The sequence below is a fragment of the Ochotona curzoniae genome, unplaced genomic scaffold (assembly GCF_017591425.1).
Source record: "Ochotona curzoniae isolate NIBS_2020 unplaced genomic scaffold, NIBS_Ocur_1.0 scaffold_274, whole genome shotgun sequence".
Lineage (NCBI taxonomy): Eukaryota > Metazoa > Chordata > Mammalia > Lagomorpha > Ochotonidae > Ochotona > Ochotona curzoniae.
Window position 1 is genome coordinate 5443531 of NW_024467101.1, and position 18840 is coordinate 5462370.

At 46.2% G+C, this 18840-nt stretch overlaps 1 protein-coding gene across 1 annotated transcript in view; it reads left to right on the plus strand.

Moving 5' to 3' along the window:
* The first annotated feature begins 5193 nt into the window (after window positions 1–5193).
* The window catches only part of LOC121171869 (sodium/glucose cotransporter 1-like), a 50562-nt gene continuing 36915 nt past the window's right edge, over window positions 5194–18840 (plus strand). The window contains exons 1-3 of the mRNA XM_041003579.1: window positions 5194–5325; window positions 15260–15364; window positions 18152–18211. Coding sequence (XP_040859513.1) covers window positions 5194–5325; window positions 15260–15364; window positions 18152–18211 — 297 coding nt within the window. The remainder of the gene's footprint in view (window positions 5326–15259; window positions 15365–18151; window positions 18212–18840) is intronic.

The window sequence follows — 18840 nt, forward strand, 5'->3', positions numbered from 1 at the left end:
GCGCTTAGGATTTCCCTGTCTCCAAGTTCTCTGTTGAGCTGCAGACGACAAACCTGAGCCTAAACTGGACTTTGTGATCACCTGATTGTGAGTGCTCCTTACTACAGAAGCACTAAGAAAATTTATTCAAGGATTACCTTGAATAAAAAGGGTTTTGTCCCGTGAACTAATAATGTGGCTGGTATAAGAAAAAGTTCCAATTTGAGAACCAGGTCGGGGGATGGGAGGTGTGTGTATGAATATTTCGTATGGTGGTTAAGACATCACTAGGGAAGCCCGTATCCCGTATGAGAGGGTGTGGATTTTGAGTGATGGATCCACTCCCAACTCCAAGTATGCACAGGTGATGGTCTGTGTGCTTGAAGCCGTGCCACCCGCGTGGGAGACCCATAAGAAACTCTGAGCTCCAACTTGGTCAGCCCTGGTTGTCTTGGGCTTTTGGAGAATGGAATAGTTGATGGGAGAGCTCTCTATATTTCTGCATCTCTGTCTTCCAATAAATGCAGTTAAGTAATAAAAGAGTGGGAGGTTTGACTCCCTGGGGCTTCCCCTTTGGAGTGTCCTTACAGAGTAAAACCTACTAGGGCATCCACGTCAGGAGTTTTACAACGTATGTGGGAGGGGAGAGGTGTTGCATTTCCAAGATAGCAACTGTGTATGTGCATGTGTGTGTGTGAAGATGTTTTAAGACAGTCCCAAAAGTTCCTTAAAAAGTTATTAAAATAGAACTTTAGGGCGCAACGCAATAGCTCAATTGACTAATCATCGCCTTGCAAGATCCGGAATCCCACATGGGCACTAGTTGGTGTCCTGGCTGCCCCAGTTCCAATCCAGCTCCCTGCTTGTGGCCTGGGAAAGCAGTCGAGGACGGCCCAAAGCCTTGGGACCCTGCACCTGCGTGGGAGACCCGGAAGAAGTTCCTGCATCCTGGTTTTGATCGCTTAGCTCTAGCCACTGCAGTCATTTGGGAAGTGAACCAAAGGATGGAAGATCTTAAAAAACAAAACGACCACTTCCCTTGAACTTTTAGGGTCCCGCCCCGTCCCCCAACAGCCCTCAGGGCAACACACTATTTATTCAGAGTGATCTAAAATTTGGCAAGGATAGGAAAAGTGAACATTTCAACCATGGCGTATCCCTTCCTCCCCAGTGCCAGCCTGAGGCGACAGCAGCCCCATGCCAGGCAAAGGGTGTGCAGCCAAGAAGGAGGGCACTGTGTCCACTCAGCTCCAGCCTGGGGTTGAGACATTCTTTCAGCAGGAGTAACTCACCAGCATTTTCCTGCCGGTCCAGCTGCATGTGGGACTGGCTTGCAACTTAGCCGCTTAGCCACTAGCAGTGGACGGAGGCTCTGCCTTGGGCACAGCACGCTGAGAACACAGGGGCATTCACTCCCGGGACCAGGCTTACCCAGAAAGCAAGAACCCCAACAAGCACCCGACTCCTGACGCAGGGGTGTCACTCTGAGAAGCTGCTGTCGCCCCACTCCCAGCCCTTGAACTGTACCTGGGGGTTGTTTTTGTTTTCTTCCCTAGGAGGAAAGTCAGGACATAAAACAAGAGTGCTGAGGTCAGCTGCTGCGTGCGGTTCAGCGGATTAAGCTCCCGTCTGGGGTTCCTGTGTCCCCATCAGAGTGCCGACGCCTGCTTCTGAGCCAGCTCCCCCCTAACGCACCTCAGAGGGGCAAGGGAAGGTAGCCCAAACGCTTGGGCTGATGCCACCCACGTTGGAAACCAGGATGGTGCGCCTGGGTCCTGTCCTCGGCCTGAGCCAGCCCTAGCTTTTGTGGGCAAGCTGGGAGTGAATCAGCAAAGAGATCTGCGCACGTGTCTACGTTGTCACTCCGCCTTTCAAATAAAGAAACGCAACTTTGTAAAATGGTACGAAATAAGAGAGCTCTGAAGCCCATCCCCAGTGAGTTGACTTTATTTATAACGGAGTGTGAGGTAGCTGAAACCTAAGGGAACTCTCAAAACAACAGAGCTTGTGAGAAAGAGCAATTAAGAGAAGACCAGTAGCGTCATTAGAGACACAGGCTGAATCACGCACCGGCTAATTCGCCAGACAGAAGCAAGAACCGACACAGCTAAGTAGAGCCCCTTGGGGTCAAAGCAAACCTCAAACCATGCTCCTGTAAATGAGCGTGCACTTAACTGGATCGACGTCTCAATAAAGATGTTCTAAGAAAACAAAACTATAGGCCAGTATGGAGTGGCAGGGAAGAGACTTACGCGCCTGCTTGAGGTAATAAGAAGCAACCTAACAGGCCCGGTGCGGTAGCCTAGTGGCTAAAGTCCTTGCCTTGCACCCGCCGGGATCCTATATGGGTGCCTGTTCATGTCCTGGCACCCTGCTTCCCATCCAGCTCCCTGCTTGTGGCCTGGGAAAACAGTCGCAGACGGCCCAAAGCCTTGGGACCCTGCACCTGTGTGGGAGACCCAGAAGAAGTTCCCGGATCCTGGCTTCGGATCGACATAGCATCGGCCGTTGCGCTGACTTGGGAAGTGAATCATCAGACGGAAGATCTTTCTCACTGTCTCTCCTCCTCTCTGTATATCCGCCTTTCCAATAAAAAAATAATAAAAATAAATCTTAAAATAAATAAATAAATCTTTAAAAAAAGGATATTGTTACCAGAAGCGCCCCGTGGGTTCTTTCCTCAGCTTAGTATAGAAATAAAAAGCCGGGAATCTGTTGCAAACAGAAAAGTTTATTTGCGAAGGGACCAGGGGAGCAGGGGAGGGAAGGGAAGGGAAGCACCTCTGGGGAGAAAACTGGGAGGTGGGAGGTGGGAGGTGGGAGGTGGGAGGTGGGAGGTGGGAGGTGGGAGGTGGGAGGTGGGAGGTGGGGTGCCTTTCGAAAGACGAAGGAGAGAGACACCAAAGGTTTGAGGAAAGGTCTTGGGATTTTAAGTCTTCCTTGACCCCCTCCCCTTGTTGGGTGGGGAACCTATAGGTGAGCTGTTCCCCATTGGTGGTCTCTTAATTCATTAGAAAATGGGTGGGCGATGCTGGTGCCACCCATCTGAAGGTGTGGCTAAGAGCTCAACGGGCCCTGTTGGTCTCAGCCAGAGCTAAGCTGATCCAAAGCCAGGAGCTTATTCCAGGTCTCCCACACGGGTGCAGGGTCCCAAGGCTTTGGGCTGTCCTCGACTGCTTTCCCAGGCCACAGGCAGGGAGCTGGATGGGAAGTGGAGCAGGTAGAACAGGAACTGGTGCCCATACGGGATGCCGGTGCTTGCAAGGCAAGGCTTTAGTCACTGAGCCGTTGCGTCAGGCCCACAAAGGGGAGGACTTGGCCACTGAGTCACTATACCCGCGCCAGTACATTTGATCTACTTTTCCAATAAAAATAAATAAATCTTAAAAAAAAAAAAACACACTGAAGATTTTGAAGGTTGACATCGCGGCACAGCAATGCCTGCCTCACTGACATCCCATTTCGGTGCTGGTTCTAGCCCTGTCTGCTCTGCTTCCAACCCAGCTCCAGTAATGCACCAGGCAAAACTAACGACCCTTCCATCCACATGGGAGACACACACGGAGCTTCAGGCTCCTGGCTTCACCGTGGCGCAGCCCAGCCACTGTGACCGGCTGAGGAATGAGCAAGTCAATGCAAGATCTCTCTCTTCCCTTCTCTTTGTCTCTGCCCTTCAAATAAAATAAACCTTAGAGGGGGAAAAAAAAAATGGGTTTTCAAGACCTACTAAAGCTGAAACAACAATGCCAAGACTTATAACACAAATGAAATATTCAAGAAAAAATACACAGGCCAGAAAAAAAATGACATCAGATGGAAATCTGGAATGGTGAGGACTGCCAGAAATGGCAGCCACGTGGGACAACGTAAATATTTGTTTCTTATCATTTAAATGCTAGTTGGGAAAATAAAAGCCTCTTATTAATCCAAACATCCCATTTGTAACAAACATACAGCGCATGAGAATAATTTTCGAAAGAAGGGAGGAAATGGCAGTGTACGCTTGCGGATGGGATGTGAATGAAGCCCTCGAAGGTCAACGAGGCTGCTTCAAATCGAGATGACAAATCCTGAAGCACCCGCTGAAATAACCGGCTGACGCTGGTTAGACGATAATAGAGAGAAAACGAGAGCATGTGGATGCACATACGTGCACACCCAATTCATCCCCAAGAAGGGGGGATATTTCTCACTGACATGTACCATCCATGAATGAGTTCCATGAAACCAGCCAAGAAAAGGAAAACTTGATCTGTGACCTTAACCACGCGGTGTGAAAAGTTATGCTGCAATTGAAACGTTTGACGACACACGTCAATCACAATAATTTATAGACATTCTCCCAACACAAATCGATACACCAAAGAGTTTCCGGTTGTGAAAAAGCTTAAGCACATTTTGTGACATTGAACAATATAAAAAATACTTTTTAATCCATTGTTGATAATATTGAGTTAATACACGTTAGTGAATTTACTTGATCAGACCAGACATAATTTTACAACTAATATGCTTTGCTTCAAAGTTAAATCAATGCTTTGAAAAAGATGAACCCGTTTCGCTGTTGATTCAAGGAAGATCAAGGTTACATTGAATTTATTTCTAGGAAAGCATTTAAGTATGTTTAGAACAACTTGTTAATCTGCTTTTTCTTTTTCTTTTCTTTAAAAAAAGATTTCTTTCCATTTCAAAGACAGAATTTCAGAGAAGGGGCTACAAAGAGAGGCCAGCGAGACCTTTACCTTGGTTCACTCAGACGATGAGAAAATAATATTCCGGCACGGTATTTTAATGCGTCGACAACGTCCAGACGGGGAGTTCAGACGGCAGCCCTGTTGTTGGCTCTGGAAAAGCCGCAGGTTCCCCAAACGGCTCTGCAGACGCCTCAGCTCAGGCTTGCCTCAGCTGCAAGACTCCCCAAGTCGCTCCTTGCATTTCGCACAAATCCGAGCAGCAGCAGCAGCGAGGTCACCCCAAGGCCGGCCGGAAGTCCCAGGCTGCCCCGCGGCCCTGCCTCAGGTGCCCCGCGGCCACGGAGGTGAAGCCGTTGCCAGGCCCCGGCCAGGAAGAAGGGAACAGGGTCCTGGGCGGCAGGGCCTGACAGGATCCCCCCGACGGCCAGCGGCCCCCCGAGAGCTGCCCTGTGGAGAACCCAGCCCGAGCTGAAGCCGCGGCCGCTCGTCGGGCGCCGTGAGCCGCGCGGGAAGTGGCGCCATGAGCACCCCGAAGCCTGGGCAGGGTTTCATCGTCTCCAACTGGACCGCTGTGGACATCGGCGTCTACGACACCGCGGACTCTGTGGTGATGACGTTCTACTTCCTGTTGGTCCTGGTCCTCGGACTGTGGGTATGGACAGAGCCCGGGGTGGCTGCGTGGGTTTGTCCCTTGCCCCGGTGCACCCCTCGGGCAATCCCAGCCCTCCGCTCCCCTTCCTCGTGTCCGACCCGGTCCCTGGCCTAGACCTCACGTCCCTCCCTGTGCTTAACCCCTCTTCTTCATTTTTGTCCCTTTGCTTAATTCCTTCACTTTGTGACCAAAGCGAGAGCATTTCCACAGTGCAAAGGCCCAGACCCTCACATACCCTCCCCAAAATTAAGGAACAGGGCCAGGGCTGTCCATCCCTCCCTCGGACCACTCTGCCTGCAGCACGAGTGCAGGATGTGAGGGGAAGGCCTTCCTCGGCTAGTCCCAAGTCCCAGGGAGATGACAACGGCCATAGTAATGATACGGCAGGGGCGTGGGGGGTGTGTGTGACCATTATTTAGTGAGCATTTGCATTGTGTTAGGATTTAAAGTAGATGGGAAAAGCTTCTTGGTTAAATGTACTGACTTGAACATTCCCAGATTTTATTGCCTCTGGGGGGACACTCGGGGCCAATTCTGTTACACGAACTGAGGTTCAGAGAGGTGGCTGTAGCAACTCAGGAATAACTGAGTCCAGACTGGTCCCTGAAGCCATCTGCCTGATTTGCCACTCTTACCTTGCTAGTCCTGTGTAGCTTAGGCCTCTAAAATGTGTCTTTCACATTTGAATGAAGAGCCTGTATTTTCTTTTCTCAAGGTTGCCTTTTTAAAAAAAGATTTGTTTATTTTTATTGGAAAGGCATATTTACAGACAGAAGGAGAAACAGATGAGAGAGAAATCTTCCATCCTCTGGTTCACTCTCCAAATGACCACAATGGCCAGAGCTGAGCCGATCCAAAGTCAGGAGCTTCTTCCAGCTCTCCCAGGCAGGTGGAGGGTCCCAAGCCTTTGGGCCATCCTCCATTGATTTCCCAGGCCATAAGCAGGGCTATGGATCAGAATTGGAGCAGCCAGGACACGAACCTGTACCCATATGGGATGCTGGCGCTTGCAGGGGTGGATTAGTCAATGAAGCCATTGCATTGGACCCTTCCGGAGTTGCTTTAAGCTCTCCTTGAGTGCCACTCTCAGACCAGAGCTTCGCGTGTCAGGTTGCCACCAGTGGTTACCATGGGACAGTTTTCCAGTTGGGCAGCCCCAACTCAGCTGAAATTCCTGCAACCACATGTGACTTTCACTTTGGGGTGTATTACCAGGGCAGGAACAGGACCGTACTGTGTTACATTTGGTCCTTAGCAGTGTGATTGATCACCCCAGGGAGTTTACAATGGATCATTATGCTGCCAGTGGGCACCTGTCATGGGCAGACATGGACTCCAGCCTAGTAAAAGATTTTTTTTTTTTTGTAAGTCAGATTTACAAAAGAGAGAAGGAGAGACAGAAAGATATTCCATCTGCTGGTTCATTCCCCAAGTGGCCACAATGGCCAAAGCTAAGCCAGTCCAAAGCCAGGATCCAGAAGCTTCTTGCGGGTTTCCCACACGGGTGCAGGGTCCCAAGGCTTTGGGCTGTCCTCGACTGCTTTCCCAGGCCACAAGCAGGGAGCTGGAAGGGAAGTGGAGCTGCCGGGATGCAAATTGGTGCCCATATGGGATCCCAGAGTGTGCAAGGCGAGGACTTTAGTCACTAGGCTACTGCACCAGGCCTAGTAAAAGAATTTTGAAACAGAAAACAGACTCTTCATTCCAAAGTATAAAAGGAACAGCTGGGTTATTTATTCAGATGAGGTCTCCCTTCACCTCCCCCACTGGTCTCAATTCTGAGAAATGTCCTTCCAGATAGCCTAGGCAGGGGTTTCTGAATAGTGAACTGCTATTTTCCTGTACTCTTAACTGAATTAGGAATCCCACACACAGCTTGATTTTTGGCCCTACGTGGACTTGAACTTGGCCAAGGTCAGAGGACCAGTAAGTCATCTGATCACCTTCAAAGGAATCCTTCCGTCTCCTATGTTCTGGTGATCATACAATATGACTAGATGCCCCGCATGCTTTGGTTCATTTCTTTATATTTTTCTTTCCCTTGATTCTTTTGTTTGTTTGTTTTTAAGATAGTATTATTTGAAAGGAGAAAGAAAAAGCAAATGAACCGCCATGTGCTGAGTCACTCCCCAAATGCCTGCGAGGGCTGGGGCTGAGCCAAGCTGAAGCTGGGAGCCTGGAACGCAGTGTAGGTCCCGTACAGGCATGGCAGGAAGGCAATCGCTGTCACCTGCTGTGTTTCCCAGAGCCTGTAGCGGCAGGAGGCTGGAGTCAGGAGGTGGAGGAGGAAATGAAACCCAGGTTTCATGATGGAGGCTAAGGGGGTCTCGCCCAGCGTCTTAACCGCCAGGCTGAACGCCTGCCCCCCTGATTCTCTTTACAAGTCATATGTGGCAAGATTAGTTACTCCTCACTAGGGTACTGAAGATTTCTCTGCACACCCCTCCTAAAACTGTTCACCTAAACTGTTGACATATGCCTTGTTAGAGTCATAAGCCAGTCTAGACTGCCCGAAAAACAGCCAGGTTCAGCAAAATTATGCTTCAACGCTATAAAATGCTAAATACTATAATGAAACTAGACACGAGACAGCTGAATAATGATCTATAACCTTTTTAAGGTGTATAGAACCCGGTTGTATATAAACTAAAATTGAAATGTCAATGAAGAAGTCACAAGATGTAGTTAAGAACTTGCATTTTTTTCTTTTGACATGTTGGGTACTCAATACTATGTCAATTAATTCCATAATGCTGTAAATTGTTGTTGATGTGGTGCTGGGGCTTCTAATTGATCGGGGTGATATTCTGCCAGCTCTGCCTTCCGACCAGAGAAGGTCTCCCCAAGAAGCCGTTGAACTTATCTGGACAGTAAGATGCTGGACTCTATGCTTGGTATATGCTTGCAATGAAAGAATCTCAACTGAACTTAAACTGTGATAATGTGGAGGAACCCACTATGCGGGGAGGGTTTAGGAAGGGGTGGAAGGAATCCCAGTGCCTAAAAAACTGTGTCACATAATGCAATGTAATTAATAATAAAAAAAATGAAATGCAAAAAAATAAAAAATAAATACAATGCACTTTTCTAGATTATAGGGACAAAATAACTCTTTTAATTACTTCAAGCAAATAAAAGACATATACTAATTTTAATTCCAAAACAAAACAAATCATATGTGGCATTGTTACTTACCCAAGTATTGCCTGCTCATTGTGAGAAGCAAAAGGTATATAAATATTTACAGACGTTAGCATTCTTTTCCCATCCAGTCTCATCTCTAGGCAACCGACAGGGTAAGATGGAATGTTACAGGGAGCAGAGCTCTGTGTCCATGTGACCCTTTTCTCAGTGCTTTTGTGTGGTATAGTCACACACACACACACACACACACACACACACACACACACACACCAAGGGATCATTTCATACACACGGGCAGTTTTTTTTTTTCCAATGAACATACACTTAGGTTGCTTTTTCACTTTTGTTTAATGCGTTCGCACATTTCACTTGGGCGGTATAGACCCCAGAAATTGCAATTTCTAGATTAGAAGGGCAAGACACACACCCAGGCACCCGCACATGTACACAGGTACACAGATATGTTTCAAATGTGAGAGGTAATCGGGAGAGTTGAGTCTTTAATAATGAGAATGCAAAACCAGGAGCCAGGGCTGGGAATCGAACCCAGGCCCTCTGATGTGGGCTGCAGTCATCCTAACAAGCGTCTTAACCACGAGGCGAGCTCGTCCCTCTCTGCGCATGTCTTCATGCAGTGGCTTGACTCGCCCTTTGCTAACTTGTCTGTGATTTGAACCCCTGATACGTTCGGTCCCAGCTGTCACGTGTCTACATCAGTGTCAGCCCTCAGCACTGCAGACACTTGGGACCAGATAATTAATTCCTTGGGGTGCAGGACCTGTCGATGTGATATAAGATACTTAAAACCTTGTTCTCTTCCCATTTGTAGCTGTCAAAAGTGTCTCCAGGTGTTACCAGCTGCTCCCTAGCGGGTCTGGGATAAGTCACCCCTGGCCAAGGATCAGTGCTTGATAACATCTTTTTTGATATTAGAATTAATAATATAATCTAATGTTCCTTTTGAAGGAGTCAGCCTCTCTGTCTCTTTTCCTCAGTATTTTCTAGATTTCTTGGGTTAGGAAACTTTCTGCTCCAGCCTCTGCCCCCCTCCCTCGCTCCAAGTTTGTACAAATATTATTTATTAAACTTTTACACAGCACTTTTGTAGATTTTTTTAAGTTTTAAAATGTCCCGAATGCCTGAAATATACCTTTTTTTTTTTTTTAATAGGCTGGAGGGCAGGAGTTTCATTTTATTTTCTTCCCCTGATTACTTAAATCTCCCTGTTCCCACATTGGCATCGGGTCTCCTTGCTTGAACTTCTGGTCTACCTAGCCCAGTGGGGACTGAGAGTTTTTCCAACTCAGGCTTTGCCTCTTGCAAGAGAGCAAGCCAGGACACAGGTGCCTTGGACTTTTTGCCTTTTTTGTTTGTTTGTTTGTTTTAACTGTTTCAACCTAGAAATATTAGAGAGAGAGGGGGCGCTAGAGGAGAGATATTCCATCTTCTGGTTTATTTCCCAAATGGTTGCAATGTCCAGAACTGGACTGATCTGAAGCTAGGAGCCAAGGTCTTCTGGGTCTCCCACATGGGTGCAGGGGCCCCATCGCTGGGGCCCTTTTCAATGCTTTTCCAGTAGCTGGATCAGAAGTGGAGGAGCCAGGACTTGAACCAGTGACTATATGGGATGCTGGTACCAAAGCTGGTTGGCTTTACTTGCTACGTCACAGTGCTGACTCCATCAAATAAATAAAAAGTCTTTAAAAAGAAATTGTCAGCTATGTATGTGGTAAGCACTACATAAATGTTTTCTGAATTGATGAAGTAAGATTAACTTACTATATGTTGCTTGGTTAGTTTAAGACTTTATGATATGAAAATATTGCCAGTTAAAATGCAGAACCTCTAGTAAGGGCAGTAGTTCACTTTCACTATGGAAAAACACTTGTATCCATCAGCTTTCATCCTTAGGTGATAACTTGTCCTGGGCAGGAAATCCCCGATATTATCTTCTTGCCATAGCGGATCTGGAAAGAGCTGGAATATTTGGAAGGAGCCCTGTATGGCCATGTGACTCTCTACTCACCACCCACCTCCCCGTCCCCAGAAGATGTGAGCTACATGTGAGATTTGCCATTTCTGATTGAGCCACACACACTATTTAAACCCAGGTTTTGCCAGATTCCATTGCACTGGCTAGTGGATTGGGAAAAAGAAAGAAGGCAATGCTGTTTTCTCAAGGAGCAGTGTCGAGGGGACATGGCTTTGTGATCTGATCGCTGGAAGAGCCTGTGGTCTCCACCTTGGCGACAATCAGGGCCCTCCTCTGTAGCTCAGGCTGTGGGTTCCACCCCTAGAAAGGAAGACGGGAAGAGTGGAATTGCTGATGAGTGAAAACCATCTCCTTGAAAGACCTTTGGAGCAGTTTAGGCTGTTGTATCTCCACTGGCGTTGATTAATATTGTTATCACTATGTATCTTAGGCTGTAATGTCCCACAGACGTGCAACAATAGAAGACTTCTTCCTGGCTAGCCGAAATCTGACGTGGTTTTCGGTGAGTATGCCTTGCATGCGGCACTCCACTCTGCCACACATGAGCTGTTTATGATTTTCTTTTAGATATCTTCTCTTCAGGATAATCTCAAGTTACCAAATCTAAAATGCCAATTAATTCATAGTTCCCTTCAGTCTCTTTAGCTAAAGTATCAAGTAGTGTTCTAGATTTCAAGACAGATAGAAACTAGACAGTCACACTCTGGGGGGGACACAATCTAAAATGGACATTAGGTGCTGATCAATAGGACATTACAGTGAATGCAAGATAGTGTTAGAGGAGGTCTCCCATGTGAGAGCAGCGTCCTCTGTTGCTTTTCTCATGGACCCTAGAAGGAAGCTGGATGAAAAGTGGAACAGATGGGACACGTACTGGCCTTTAATACTCTATAGAGACCGTCTGGGCCTATATACACATAGATAAATACAGGTATTTTATACTTACATGCGTAGTATTGTATCATACAAACATTCCACTATTTATGACTCTATTGGATAATTTAAACATATCCAACGTTGGGTGCTGGTGTGACAGGAGGTGACTAACCCAGACACCATAACACTGCAGCCCCTAACAAACTCACTGGTATGGCAAATGACCATCATCATTCAGATACTTGTTTCCTATCTCTTCTAAGGTGTTTGGTTTGTCTTGCCTTGCTACGATGTTTAGTGTGTGTATGTTTTGGATTGTGTCTCATTTGTACATTTTACCTTTTATAGGCTTTTAAATAACATCCTTTTGTCTTATTTAACACTTTAATACTTAATCTTATATGAACATTCTCAATGCTATCTTATTTTTGTTTTCACTCACCTAAAAGGCTTTGTTGTTTTCAGCCTTTTTAATGTGTTTCTTTATATTTGAAAGGCAGGGAGACAGACAGAGGGAGAGTTTTCCAGCCACTGGGTCACTCCCCCAGTGTCCACAGCAGCTAGGGCTGGACCAGGCCAAAGCTAAGAACCAGAAACTTAATCTACATCTCCCAGGCATGGGTGGCAAGGACCCAACTCCCAAAACCATCACCTGCCTCATCCCCATGTGTGATAGCAGGAACTAGAATTAAAAGTGAAGCCAGGGTCCACCACATTAGCCTAGTAGCTAAAGTCCTCGCCTTGCACATTCTGGGATTCTAAATGGGTGCCAGTTCTAATCCCAGCGGCTCTGCTTCCCATCCAGCTCCCTGCTTGAGGCCTAGGAAGGCAGTCAAGGATGGCCCAAAGTCTTGGGACCCTGCATCCGCGTGAGAGACCTGGTAGAAGTTCCTGGCTCCTGGCTTTGGATTGACTGAGCTCTGGCCATTGAAGCCACGTGGGGAGTGAATCAATGGATGGAAGATCTTTCTCTTTGTCTCTCCTGCTCTCTGTATAGCTGATTTTCCAATTACAAAAAAAAAAAAAAAAAGATTTTTGTAAAAAAGTGAAGGCAATATTTAAACAAAACATTCTAATATAGGATTGGGAATCCCAAGCAGCATTTTAACTGCTGTGCCACGTGCCTGCTTTTCAGCTTTTGTTAATAATTGGGTTTTGCTTGTATCTAATATCAGTAGCATAATAGCTGGTTTTTTAATTTAATTTTTTTAAAAAATTCATTTATTTGAAAGGTAGAATTTGAGAGAGAAAGAAAAAGATTTTCCATCCACAAATTCACTCCCCAAATGGCCACAACAGCCAGGGCTGGACCAGGCTGAAGCCAGGAGCCAGGAACTTTACCTCAGACTCCCACATGAGTAACCAGGGCCCAGGTACTTGGGCCATATCTTGCTACTTTCCCAGGTGCATCTGAGAGAGCTGGATGGGAAGTGGAGCTGCAGGGACTCAGACCAGTGCCCGCATGGGATGCTGGCATTGCATAAGGCAGCTCAACCACAACTGTTGGGTTTTGGTTTGGAATGGCTGCCTCCACTTCAGTCAAAAGTAACTATTGTCTTTGCGGGAGTTTTTGTTCATTTTAGTTGTAAAAAAGATTTATTTGGGCCTGGCGTGGTGGCGCAGTGGTTAAGGTCCTTGCCTTGCACGCCCGGGATCCCATATGGGCGCCGGTTCTAATCCCGGCAGCCCCGCTTTCCTTCCAGCTCCCTCTCTGTGACCTGGGAAAGCAGTCGAGGACAGCCCAAAGCCTTGGGACCCTGCACCCGTGTGGGAGACCCGGAAGAGGCTCCTGGCTTCGGATCGGCATAGTATCGGCCCGTTGCGCTCACTTGGGGAGTGAATCATCGGACGGAAGTTCTTCCTCTCTGTCTCTCCTCTCTGTATATCTGCCTTTCCAATAAAAATGAAATAAATCTTTAAAAAAAAAAGATTTATTTTACTTTGAAAAGTCAGTCACAGAGAAGAGAGACAGACACAGCGACATCCTCTGTTTGTTGGCTCACTCCTTATTATGGCCGCAATGGCCAGAGCTGAGTCAATCCAAAACCAGGAGCCAGGAGCTTCCTCTGTGTTTCCTCTGTGTTTCCCACATGGATGCAGAGTCCCAAGGACTAGAACCATCCTCTGCTGCTTTCCCAGGCATTAGCAGGGAGCTGGATCCTAAGCAGAGCAACCAGGGACATGAACCAGTGTTCCTATGGAGTGTCTGTGCAGTAAGCAAAGGATTTTTAGCCTGTCTGCTACTGCGGCATATTTTTTGTCCATTTTTAAATGCCTCTAGGAATTTCTTTTATTTTTAAGATTAAGCAAAAATGCTAGCTACAAGAAAACAAAGGTTGAAGTTCAGGTACAGAACTTGGAATCTTTTCTCTACTCCATCTCTGTAAGTATAGACCTAGTCCCCAGAAATATGTTGTTACATTTACTGCCATATATCTAAATGAATGGTTCCGCAAGTGTCATAGACATGAATAAAACTGTAGTGATATATTATTTATCTTATTTTTGTCATATAACAGAGCTACCTTATTTGTATATCACATTATATTGCAACATGCCCATGTACCATCTTATTTTGACCAGTATCTTACAGATGATCAGATTGATAATATTTTAAAATTATTTCAAACAAATCACATTTTTGCTACTATTTCCACATTGGAAATAGTAATGTAAGCCTGGCTAACTGGGTTAGGTGTTTTGCTCAGCAATCAAGATGTTCCCATTGGGTCCAAGATGGTAGCCTAGCGCCTGAAGTCCTCGCCTTGCACGTGCCGGGATCCCATATGTGCAACGGTTCATGTTCCGGTGGGCCCGCTTCCCATCCAGCTCCCTGCTTGTGGCCTGGGAAAGCAGACAAGGACGGCCCAAGACCCTGGGACCCTGCACCCGTGTGGGAGATCCGGAAGAAGTTTCTGGCTTCATATTGTCTCAGCTCCAGCCATTGCAGTCACTTGGGGAGTGAATCAGTGGACGGAAGATCTTCCTCTCTGTCTCTCCTCCTCTGTGAATCTGACTTTCCAATGAAAATAGACCTTTTTATATAAATAAATAAATAAATAAATAAATAAATAAATAAATAGATGCTCCCGTCTCATTCCAGAGCATCTGGGTTCACAACATTGTGTCCTGGCTCTTCACTCCAGCTACCTGTTGGCACATCCTGGGGAGCAGTGGCGATAGAAGGCAGCAGTGATGACTCTGGGGAATTGGTTCCTGTCAGCCACAAATGAGACCTGAATACCTAGCTCTCAGCTTTTCCTTGGCCAGACCTGGCTGCTATGGGCTTCTGCAGATTTATTTGTTTTCTTGGAAAGGCAGATTTAGAGAGAGAAGAAGATTTAGAGAAGAAGGTGGAGCTGAGCCAATCCGAAGCCAGGAGCCAGGAACTTCTTCCTAGTCTCCCATGTGGGTGCAGGGTCCCAAGGCTTTGGATTTTCCTTTACTGCTTTCCCAGGCCACAAGCAGGGAGCTGGATGGGAAGTGGAGCAGGTGGAACATGAAGCAGCACCCATGTGGGATATAAGTAGATGCAAGGCAAGGAGTTTAGGCACTAGGCTACTGTGCTGGGCCCGGGTAGGGGATTGTATGGAATGAAGCAGCAGGTAGGAGCTCAGGGTGAAGGAAGGAAGGGAGGAAGGGAGGAAGGAAAAAGAAATAGAAAAGAGTAGAGAGAAATCAAAAGAGAAATAAAATTATTACATTTGGTTTTTTCGTTTCTTTGGTTTTTTTCTCCTTCTTCCCTTGGCTCCTAACGAATGGTTCGGTGTTGTATAAAAGAGACAGCAACAGAAATTCTACCCAGACCTCTAATCCCTGTTAAGAAAATGTGACATTCCATGGGAATTCACATGTGTAAAAAAAAAAATTCATACAGTGGGGCTAATAATTCTAATACGTAATCATCTTTTGATTTTTCAGGTAGGCGCTTCCTTGTATGCCGCAAATATCGGCAGTAATCACTTCCTGGGCCTGTCCTCGAAAGGAGCTACTTCAGGGATCGCCAACGCCGCCCTGCAGTGGGTTGTGAGTAATGCTTTTTTCGCACAGTCATCCTTCGCCTTCATCGTTGTCCAAGTGAAGCTCAGATACACGTAAGACACTCCTCACGGAACGGACGTTGTGGCAGGCGGGGACAGTGGGTTAAGCCATTGCCTGTAATACCTGCATCCCCTATGGTTGCTGGTTCAAGTTCTGGCTGCTCCACTTCCCTTCCAGCTCCCTGCTAATACACATGGGGAAACAGAAGAAGATAGTCCAAGTCTTTGGCTCCTGGCACCTACACGGGAGACCTAGAAGAAGCTCTAGGCTCCTGGCTGCCACGTAGCTCACACCCGGCCACTGTGGCCGTTTGGGGAGTGAACCAGTGACTCAAAGATTATCCTTCTACAGAAAGTCTCTTTCCCTCTCCACTTTTTCCTTTCCCCCACTCCCTCCCTCTTTCCGTTTCACCTTTCTCTCCGTCTTTTTCCTGTAAGTCTGCCTTTTATCTAAGCACATAATTGTTTAAAAAAATTATTCAACTTGGAGTAAATATTGAAAGACTTCCAGAGGAGTCACGGAGGAAAGAAATCAGTTTTAATTTTTTTTTTAAAGATTTATTTTTATTATTTTTTATTGGAAAGGCGGATATATACAGAGAGGAGAGACAGAGAGGAAGATCTTCCGTCCGATGATTCACTCCCCAAGTGAGCGCAACGGGCCGATACTATGCCGATCCGAAGCCAGGAGCCTCTTCCGGGTCTCCCACGCGGGTGGAGGGTCCCAAAGCCTTGGGCCGTCCTCGACTGCTTTCCCAGGCCACAGGCAGGGAGCTGGATGGGAAGCGGGGCTGCCGGGATTAGAACCGGCGCCCATATGGGATCCCGGGTGTGCAAGGCGAGGACCTCAACCACTTTTGCCACCGCACTGGGCCTCAGTTTTAATTTTTAAAGAAGATTGTTAGATTTACATTGTAATGACCACAGGAAGCCAAGAAAGATAGCATTGCTAGATTCGCCAGGTAGAAAACATGATTTCAACATTCAAATAAACATGAAAGTGCGCATGTGTACATGTATGTAAGTGTTATGTGTATACATATGAACATACAGACGCATACGCATACCTGTCTGTGTATACTTTGACATTTGCAGCAGCATATCAAAAATGGGCTCAGGTGAGCGCTTGCACATATTCAATAGTAAATATTTACTACAGATCTCCTCATTCATCCTCCAGAAATGCCAGATTTCAACCCTGAGCGACTTAAATGTTAGATTATTTATTTCACCTGTGGAATAGACTTGTTGTAGGAAGTCTAAGTTATAAATAATGTATCAGTCTTGCATTATTAACCTCACTCTGTAAACATCACTTGCTTTGTTTGATAAATCAGAAAATGCCATCCTCTGACACTTGTCTTTTTTCTTATCGGCTATAAGAACCTTTGTTCATCGCTACACATTCATAAGAATCTCTTTTTTTATTTTTTAAAGATTTATGTTATTGGAAAGGCAGATGTATAGAAAGGAGGAGAGACAGAGAGGAAGATCTTCTGTCCGATGATTCACTCCCCAAGCAGCCGCAACGGCCGGGACTGCGCCAATCTGAAGCCAGGAGCCAGGAACTTCTTTCCGGATCTCCCACGTGGGTGCAGGGTCCCAAAGCTTTGAATTTTCCTCTGCTGCTTTCCCAGGCCACAAGTAGTGGAGCTGCTGGGATTAGAGCCAGTGTCCATATGGGATCCCGGTGCGTCCAAGGTGAGGACCTTAACCATTATGCTATCATGCTGGGCCCTCATAAGGATCTTAAAGCATCTTTTCTTGACATATTCAACTCACCTTACTCTTTCTTTGTAAATAAAGCCAGAGCCTAATTCATTACTTCATTTTAATTGCATGAAATTTTGATATAGTTTCGCTCCTTTTATTTTTTAAAGATTTATTTTCTTTTTATTGCAAAGTCAGATATACAGAGAGGAGGAGAGACAGAGAGGAAGATCTTCCGTCCAATAGTTCACTCTGCAAGTAACCACCAAGGCCGGAGTTGCGCTGATCCAAAGCCAGCAACCAGGAACCTCGAACCTCCACCAGGTCTCCCACGCGGGTGCAGGATCCCAAGGTTTGGGCCGTCCTCGACTGCTTTCCCAGACCACAAGCAGGGAGCTGGATGGGAAGTGGGGCTGCTGGGATTAACCAACACCCATATGGGATCCTGGCGCATTCAAGGCGAGGACTTTAGCCACTAGGCCATCGCGCTGGACTCCTACATTCCTTTTTTGCTAGAATAGGTTGTGATTTTTCTTCTCTTGTAAAATCATTTTTTCCTGATTTAATTGTGATCTACCTTTATTTCTATCTAGAATTAGGCAAATAATAAATCCAATTTAATAATCTTGAAAATTGATTTGATTGGGACTGGTGCCATGACTGAATTGGCTAATCCTCTCCCTGCAAGTGCCAGCATCCCATGCAGCACCAGTTTGTGTTCCAGCTGTTCCATTTCCCATCCAGCTCCCCTGCGTACAGCCTGAGAAAGCAGTAGAAGATGGCCCACGGTCTTGGAACCTTGCACCTGCCTGGGGGACCTGGAAGAAATTCTTGGCTCCCAGCTTTGGACCAGCTCAGCTCTGGCCATTGCAGCCGTTTGGGGAGTGTACCAGCAGATGGGAGATCTTTCTCTGTCTCCTTCTCTATGTAAATCTGTCTTTTCAATAAAAATAAATAAATTTTAAAAAAGAAAGTTGGTTTGATTAGTCCCCCCAAATTCACTCTTTGATTGCAAAGATTGTGGTGTGCCTATAAGTTTGATGATTGCTCTTCTTGGTTTCAGTCTTCGCTTCAGCTCTGTGTGCTCGGTTGGGTAGTTTTTCCTTTGTACGCCAAGGCTGAGGTAAGTATTATCATTATGTGATTCTCCACAATGGTTGTCTTATGAATATTGCATGGGTACTAAAAATTCCCAGAAGGCACGTAAGATTTCCGACCTTTTGATATTTGCACTGCCTCCCGGAAGTCCTGAAATGCCTGGATAAAGAGAAAGCAATGACAGGTTTTACGGTGGACCCTGTTTTGAGTTCATCTCTTAAGGCTTTTATAAAAAATGCTTAAAATCTTTATTAAAAAAAAAAAAGACCTTAAAAACTGAGATAAACTACAGAAGTTCCTTAATACGTCTGGGGGAGTGGTTCTAGGATTCCCCCTGGACCTCCTGGAGGGAGCTACAGACTCAGATCCCTTCTAGAAAATCACAAAGTATTTGGATATAAACCATGCACAGCCTCGGGAATAGAGCTACCTAAACGATACACAACATGAAGTAAATGCCATTGTAAATAATTGTTTTTGCTGTATTGGCTTCAAGAAGGGTGGAAAGAAAAGTGCCTATGTGTGTTCCCTAACTATGCAATTTAGTAAAAAAATTTTCAATTCATAGTTGGTTCCAGGTATAGCTGCAAGACTTGCACATATGCAGGGATAGCTGTGTGTTACTGAATAGAAGACCTGGAATCTTAAAAAAAA